General features: G+C 35.0%; 1 protein-coding gene across 1 annotated transcript in view; it reads right to left on the reverse strand.

The window, feature by feature from the left end:
• The window catches only part of LOC132110812 (adhesion G protein-coupled receptor A3-like), a 67,503-nt gene that overhangs the window by 57,780 nt on the left and 847 nt on the right, over positions 1–8,876 (reverse strand). Inside the window, exons 1-2 of the mRNA XM_059517790.1 lie at positions 8,662–8,876; positions 885–956 (exon numbers count right to left, since the gene is read on the reverse strand). The exon at positions 8,662–8,876 is cut by the window's right edge and continues 847 nt beyond it. Coding sequence (XP_059373773.1) covers positions 885–956; positions 8,662–8,876 — 287 coding nt within the window. The remainder of the gene's footprint in view (positions 1–884; positions 957–8,661) is intronic.

Raw genomic sequence — 8,876 nt, forward strand, 5'->3', positions numbered from 1 at the left:
TATTTAAATAATTCAATATAAATTCAAAAGTGGCTAGCAATGGCATAAAGACAACAAAGAGGAAAACTATCAAATGTCTGTAGAAGAGCGCTTCCAGGACTCAAAATGTTAGCTTGAGGTGCTCTTTGAATGGGAGAATCAGAGGGAAGAAAACTATTTGTGGTTCCGCTTTTGATGTAGTGCAGTCAGTAACATCATCATTTGATTCTCCACCCTTGTGAAAAAGCAGTGCACTTAATTTTATTAAGTTCTACTTTAAAGCACAATCTTGAAATACAACACTTATTTTGATGTGCCGATCGAACATACCTAAGCACATGTAAAGTACTTGATTATAATTTCAATAAGGTTAATATATTTTAAATGCAGTAAATTACAACTTAATTATAAAGGTGTAATTGCAATTAAGTATCAATCGAAATGACATTCAAATGTATTTAAGTTAAACAAATGTAATTATGCTAAAAATATAATTATAAAATTACATTATCAAAATCCACTCAAGTCCTACTCAAGAGTAAAAAAACAACACAAATTACTTTTAATATATAATTTCAAACTACAAAACATTTTCATTTAATTGCAATTAAGGTGCAATTAAGTGTTTGAAATCCTAACACTCAACTTTAGAGTGCACTTACAGCTTTATAACCTCAAACAGCAACATTACACACTATCTTAAGCTGAAAAATATAAAAAGCATGTCTTTTTTTAAAAGAATGATAGTATACTTTTTTTCACAAGGGAAGGATGGTTCTGGATGAAGTTCTTGGATGAAATTTAGGTTACCACTCAGAAATGGTCATAATCACAATATATTGATGGTGCATAAGATTATTAAACTTTCTAAAATAGAGAATAACAGTAGCACAAATTAAACTTACAGTCGTTCCAGTGATGACAAACCAATGAAAGAGCCATTCAGAAGTTCCTGGATTTTATTGTTACTCAAAATCCTGTGGAGAAAACACAAGAGATTGATATGAAAAACCATGTGACCACAGACAAACAAAACCTTACTTGAACTCAAAAGTGTAAACAGATGTAAAACAGTTTTCTTGTTTCTTGCAAGTTCTTGCTCAAATTCATATTCTTCACCCGCTGAAAAAGATTTTAACCATTGCATAATATTACATTAATTCTACATGATTGTTTGTGGGAAATACTTTATTGCCAAAGTGAACTGGGAAACAGAAGACCAGGCAGCTGAAAATACAAGAAACTAGCTGAGCTCTAAATGATCAGAAAAAAGCGTCGAACAGATGAAAATACAATGAGACATGGAAAATGACCATAGCAACCAACTGGGGTGGTTTCAGGTCTGTGCTGGTAACCAAAAGGGTTTTACAGACTACATCACCATTGCGTCCTACTGGAAACTGGACTGTACTTGTAGTAAGTGTTCTGTAAATTAGGTTTGGGTGAAAATTCTTCTAGTCTAACAGAACATGTCTGAAACAAATCGGATGTCGCCTTGCTTCAATTTTCCACATAGATGACGGCCAACTGGCTGACATGACTATCAGTGGAGCGGCGCTTTAGTGGCTGCGCGGGCAAACAGCAGAACATTTGTTTTGCTGTTAAAACTGTTGAAGCTAAACACAGTCTTTGCCAGCTTACAAGTGGTATACAAGAAAGAAAACACTTGCAATGGATAAATAATGGACTGCATTTAACTTGGTTTTATTTTGAAAGATGAAATAAACAAAATAAAGTCTCTATGATGGCACACCATTTCAGATAAACTGTAGTTCGGGGTCCAGTTCTTACTATTAACTATTAGTACTACTAGTGTTTCTGTGGCTCAGTGGTAGAGCATTGTGTTAGCAGCGCAAAAGGTTGTGGGTTTGATTCCCAAGGAACACACATACTGGTAAAATAATGTGTAGCCTGAATGCACTGTAAGTCGCTTTGGATAAAAGCGTCTGCTAAATGCATAAATGTAATGTAACTATGACTTTAGCCTAAATAAACTCCTAATCTGCTGCTTAAAAACAGTTAGTATGCTAGTTGCTAATTATATGTATGGAGTGGATCAAGGGATCTTAAATATGTTTATGCAGAATAAGCTTTAATATGTGTTTTATAAGTATAAATGTGCTAGTAATATACATGCTAGTGAGCAACGAGTTAATAGTGAGAATTGGTTTCTAAACTAAAGTGTTAATTTATTTTATCGTATCGTATCATATGATTTCCAACTCACACTGTACGCAGTAGACCAAGCCACAACAGACTGGGCCATCTGACCAATCAGAGTAGAGAAGGCTCATGGAAAGTAGGGGTTTAGAGAGATTAGATTATAGAGAATGTTTGAACTGCTTCGAAAAAATCGTTTAAGAACCGTTGGAAAATGAGGTGATATTAAATGCATATTTTGAGAAAACAAAAGCATTTTTTGACCTTGCATGCATGTTAACCCATTGCAGGAGACCCCCAAAACGATATAAAAACGGCAGAATAGGGGTGTTTTTAATTTAGTACAAGTTAAACAAAATTTTTGCTTTAGCAACTATATTTTATTTTATTCCAATTATGTTTATTTTACTTTTAATAAAAAAAAAACTTTTAGAATTTTTTTTTTCAATAACTTGTAAAGTGTTACCAGCTTTAGAAGTGTTAAAGTGTTACATAGCGTACACTGCAGAATCATGTTTGGTTTTGCTTTCCGAGAACAAAACATAGGAGAAACATCTTCAGCATGTCTCCTCCATTTTGTGTAATTCAGCAGTAAACAGTGATGTTCATTCCAGAGGAAACACCACAACTGTTTGTGGCTGGCTGTTTATGGGACAGTCTTACCGGATGCGGTCTCTCACGCTCACAACCCCTTATCCACAGGTCCCGGCCAGACTGTTATTTTTACGGGGTGCTGAGGGGTGACTTTATTACATGCTTGGTCTACAGAGAAACAGCCAAAAACTTTTTCTGGCTTTAAGAACACAAACAGTTCCTATCCTCTCTTCACTTTAACAGATCGTGGACTTTCAAGCTCCAGATGCGCAGTGCATTAAGGAAGCGGTATATAAAGTGTCTAAAGCACTGAGAGGATGCATTTAAAAGATGTAAACATCAACAAGAAATCAAAATAGATACCGTTTACTCTCGTAAAACACATTCTTGGACCTATTGTGCAAGATTCAGTGTGTTATTCAAGAACTAAAACAAAAAAAGTAATCAAAATGCAAACACTTGCTCCTCCCCTGAAACTACTTTCCTTTTTGACTGATGTCATCAAAGCCGCTTAGGTTTCAGCCAATAGGAGCCAGCCGTATCCTCCACTATAGTCTCTGGTATCGAACATCCATTTTAAGCTCTCAGTGAAAGAAATCAAGTTTTAAACTATTTTTTCTTGTTGAATATCCCGTTTAATTCATATTAATTTTGAATGTAGTTTTGTATATTACACATGATATCTAATGTTTCTCTCAGCTTATCTTTTCATCTGTCTGCAGTTACAGTTGAGATTTTTTTTTCATCATGTTTTTCAATCTGGTTGACTTTCAAAGTCTATTCCTTGTCAAAAGGAGGAGGAAAACATGCCTGATAATATTCTGAAGTCTGTATGTATAAACATGCAGACACTGCCTTGTGACTCTGATCTGTCAAGATAAATTTGAGCATGATACTGATATTCATGAGCGCAGCGATCTCCCAGCAGGAAGCCATTCTAGCAAGGATGCATTAAATGAATCAGAAGTTACAGAAATAGTTAAACACTGTTTAAAAAAATCTATTTGCTGTTCTTTTGAACTTTATATAAGAATTCTGAACAAAAAAAAGTTTCAGAAAACGCATTAAGCAGCTTTTAATAAGAAGAAAGCACCAAACAAAACAAATCATCATATGACACTTAAGACTTTAGTAATGAATTCTAAAAATTCAGCTTTTCATCACAGGGATAAATGTAATTTTAAAATATCTTAAAATTAAAAACTTTTAAATAGTAATAAAAAAATAAAAAAAATAATTAAATAAAATATTTCTATTTTTGAACAAATTGGTAAGCATGAGAGAGTTATATATATATAAACTCTAATTTAAAAAAAAAAACCCTCATGTTGTTATTTGATATTCAAATATGTGCCCCTGGACAAAACCAGTCTTAAGTCGCTGGGATATAATTGTTGCAATAACCAAAAATACATGTATGCGTCAAAATGATCGATTTTTCTTTCATGCCAAAAATCACCAGGATATTACGTATCCTAATTATGTTCCATGAAGATATTTTGTAAATTTCCTACCGTAAATATATAAAAATTAAAGGTGATTTTCTCAATATTTAGATTTTTTTGCACTCTCAGATACCAGATATTCAAATAATTGCATCTTGGCCAAATATTGTCTCATCCTAACAAACCATAAATCAATTGAAAGCTAATTTATTCAGCTTTCAGATGATGCATAAATCTCAGTTTTGAAAAATTGACACTGTAAGACTGGTTTTGTGGTCAGTGTTACCATGTTAATATTTATGTATTTGCCGTTAAGAAAAAAACTTCTTAATCATTTTCATTTCTTTGCACAAACTCAGTAATAAACAGCAATATTCAACAGCATACATGTTATCATATGAAAAACTGCAAACTTCTATAGACATCTTTCTTAATGCCCAAATAAAAACACATCAAAATAATTACAATATCCACAATGTAGCTGAACTTTAAATAGCCAGCAAAAATCAATGTGAATAATACATCACGAATTAAGATCCACCAAAGATCTGGCGTGTCTGGTGGGCAAGAAGGAGGTGTAGACCTGTTGTACAGGCTCATATTAAGTGATAAGGGAGATGCATCCACTAGTCTGAGACAGGACATTTAAACTATTAGCATTCAAATGAGCGTCTGGCTCGGCACCAACAGGTCTCTACACTAAAATAATATTTAGAAATAGACTCTGAAACAGGCCAAAAATTGATAAAGAGCCTAAACAAACTGCAGACAGATTATTTCTCAGTCTCATAAAACTCAAATAAATCACATTAAATGTGAAGTGTACTCAATCTATGGAAGGTTTGTTTGTTTTTTTGCTCTCTGCATATTATGCGATAGAGAAAAATATTTTTTTTCTTTGTGACTTGACCTATAGATGTTGTATTCCATATTGCTGCCAACTTGCAAAAAACTAAGGAATATATTTCAATGCTTTTTTGAAACCGCATGCTGCCAGTCACCAGGTGTGCTTTGGGGAGGAAAGATCACTTCAGGAGCAGCTTTCAACACTTGCCTAAGAGAAACAAGCTCTACGGCTGGCTCACATAAAAAGACAGCTGCACACACATTACACACAAGATCAGATTGCTAAAACCAATCCCAAGTAGTAAGAGACAATGTAACCGTTGGGTGGGTATGTATTGACTTTTCTAAAGCCATTTACAGGATATATTTAAGAAGCATTACTGCACTTACAAATACTGGTCGACCGATAAATCGCCATGGCCATAGTGTTATCGGCCGATATTTGGCATTTTTCAAATATTGTCATTGGCCAATATTTGATAACAAATCTTATATCTCAAATCTCAATAGTTTTAAACAAATCTTTGAATGATAAATGAACATTTCATTTTACAAACCTTGCAAACTTGGTAAAAAAATCCAGCTGTGAAGTGTGCATTTTTATCCAGCATGATTGCGTGTTCTGTGTGTTAAAATTTAAACTCATGATTTCAAATTATGCTGCGCTTTATGCATTTGCCCAACATCATATTCATGTAATTTTCTCTGTGTGCTGTATGTAAAATGAGTGTTTCCCTGGCTTTAGTTAACAATATGATTCCTAATGCACACAAACTTCCCAGGATACTGAGTGAACTGTTGGTTACAGTGTTTACTTCCTTTTTAATTATATTTTTATTAAATATGTATTTGTGAAAAATACTTTGTCATCTAAAGTTTTATCCATTATCAAATTATTTCAAATTTCTTAAACATTAATATAATTTATTATTATATCGGCTATCGGCCACCCTACTTGCCAAGATATCGTTATCGGTCGACCACCTTCTTACAAACAAACTCTCAAACTCCATATGCAAGCATAAGTCACAGAAGTAGTGACAGAGATTTTCTTTCATATTGTGAAGTACGTCCAGTTTAGCAGATTACAGAACAAGAAAAAATCAAGGAAAAACACTTGGTTCTATTCATCAGGTGTTGACTGGATCTTGAGATGTGAACATTGCATTCAAGAATGGAGGCAGATGAGCATGAGCTTGTAAATGACTGGAGAAATCCTGCATACATCTACAGTTGAGCTGCTTAATGCTGAATTGAACTTGTTTGTTAACTGAAGAACTTTACTCAGAACTGAATCAACACTGAATTGACTGGAGCAATAACACTTTTGTGTTTCTAAATTTACTTTACAGCAGAATTTGGAATTTTCTTATATTTGATGAAGTTAGCATCACTGATTATGTTACTTTGCTGTAAAGATGCTTTGAAACATTGCTTTTTCCCTATTGTAGGGGTGGGAATCTATGGCTATCTTACGATTCGATTACGATTCAGAGGCCCACGATTCGATTCGATTACAATTAACGATGCATTGATTCATCACAATGTTGTTATTCAACCTGAACATCTATTAGGGGTGGGAATCTTCAGGCACTTCATGATCCGATCCAATTCCGATTCTGGGAGTCACGATCCAATTCCAAAATGATTCTTGATCTACATTTTTTCCCCAATTAATTCTTCTGCTAAGCAAATAAATATTTACAACTTTACATCTTAAACAATATTGCAGTTATGTGCTTTTTGTTTATAGTTAGAATCTCTGTATGTCAGTACTGCCATATTAAAAAAAGGGGTGTGAATCTTCACTGGTTTCACAAATTAAATTAGGATTATCATTATCAACTCAATATCACAATGTGTCACATTCTCTGTTTTCATTATTACTGCACATGGCTACATTTTCATGTACATTTTATATAAAAATGTATTCTGTTCAAAATTAACTTTATTTATATATTTTTTTTCTAATTACTTATTTAAAATAAGTGTTCTTTAAGTGTACAGACAATAGTTCCTCAGCATTATTGCCATTTGATTATGATGAGATCATAGAAAGTGGCCGCTCTAACCGGCTGCATTCACACACAGATCTATTTCGATATCAGATGTTTTTTTTCAAAACCTATCTGTTCAAAACCTATGCATGGATGAATCATACACAAGATCTATAACATGCATTTAGAAAATAATTTCCATTTCATGCAAACTTCAACAGGATCGATCCATTTTTAAGTAACGACTACCAACTTGACTTGCCAAAAATACTCAAATCAAAATACTTAATGTGTTACTATGCTGTAAACCCGGGAGACTTTTCTAAACCTTTTTATAAGAGGGGCACAGTAAACTGACCCCACATATGTATGCGAAGTAAAGGATTTCCCACACCAGGTTGAAGAAAGTAATTGATTTTCAGGGTCAGAGAAGGTCAAAAGAAGTTGCACGACTCCATGGATAACTATTGCCTGGAAACGCCAGATTTATTCATGACCTGCCTACTTTCTACGGAAAAAAAAAACAATTCACATGAAGCAATTGAACTGCTGGGTTTGCAACCCAAACAATCTGTAAATAGTTCAAGTCTGGTATTCATGTGCCAAACCAAGTAACTGAGACACCATGAATGAAGTTTAAGTTTGGCTGTTGTAATGCTGAGACTTCCTGTACAGAGCCTGAGAACTCGACACTGCTGGATTTTAATTACCATTCTCATTCAATGGGACCAGCTCACAAAGCTTCACCATAATGTAATGCTGGGAATCAGTTATAATATCACCCTAGGCTTCCTGAAACAAATATCAGCTCTAGCCAAAATAGTTTTGGAGGGCTAAAACCACTGACCGAAACAGTGACATTTAATTTGTGCTTCTCCAATGGCGCATGTGGTCAATTGCAGCATTCATTTCTACAGACAAACACGTTAGCAGTGTGGACTGTGCACCCTTCACTGTGACCAAAAATGATGCTAGAGTAGTAAAAGTGTACAAATTCTAAACTTATTGAGAGCCGGCTCATTGCTAAGAACTTCACTGCAACTTGTTCATCAATAGAGAACATGACGCAATGAAGAGAATATAGAGTTAAATTACCTAACTTTTATTTAATTTTAGTTTTTTTGGCTAAATGAAAACTTTAATTTCATTCTGCCTTTTTAAAACTGAAATGATTTCATCCACGCCTAAATCAAGGTGTGCTAGACATACTAGAGTATGTTTATTTCCCCTCAGGTCAAAGTCTTTGCTTTTACATGTGTTCTTCCTCGCTCTGCAAACTCAGTAAAGCCACATGAAGACAGACGAAAGCACCATTCAGGCTGTCAGACATGCTTGATATCCATCTCTGAAAGACACCATCATGTGGGCCGCTTTTCATTCAAACCCTAATAAGGCTGCACCGCCAGCCACTGATAGAGCACAGGGGAACGCTAAACCACACTATGTAACATGTGCGATTAGTCATTTAGATTTAAGTCATTTAGCTTAATCTGTAATACTCACTCAAAACTAGCTTTTGCCCTTCAAGCATTATTCCAGAAGGACCTGAAGGCAACAGATTGCAGGAGTGGCCCCTGTGATGACTGAGATACAGGACAATGTTAAAATGGTTAATGCACTCTAAAGTAGTGTTGACTTACAGTGAGACTGTTCTGTTGGGGAATGATTCGGGTGAAGGCACCTGATGGAGCTCCATGTTGCTGCAGACCACTTTTCTGTCCAGCGTGGCCCCAAACAGGGTGCTTTTCCCCGCACTTCTGGAGCGTTCATCATAAGTTTTACATTCAGTGGATCCCGCAGAGCTCGAGCTCCTGAGCGGCACGAAAGCCAGTAACAGGACGCAAGCAGCGCCCAG

The sequence above is a fragment of the Carassius carassius genome, chromosome 2 (assembly GCF_963082965.1).
Source record: "Carassius carassius chromosome 2, fCarCar2.1, whole genome shotgun sequence".
Classification (NCBI taxonomy): domain Eukaryota; kingdom Metazoa; phylum Chordata; class Actinopteri; order Cypriniformes; family Cyprinidae; genus Carassius; species Carassius carassius.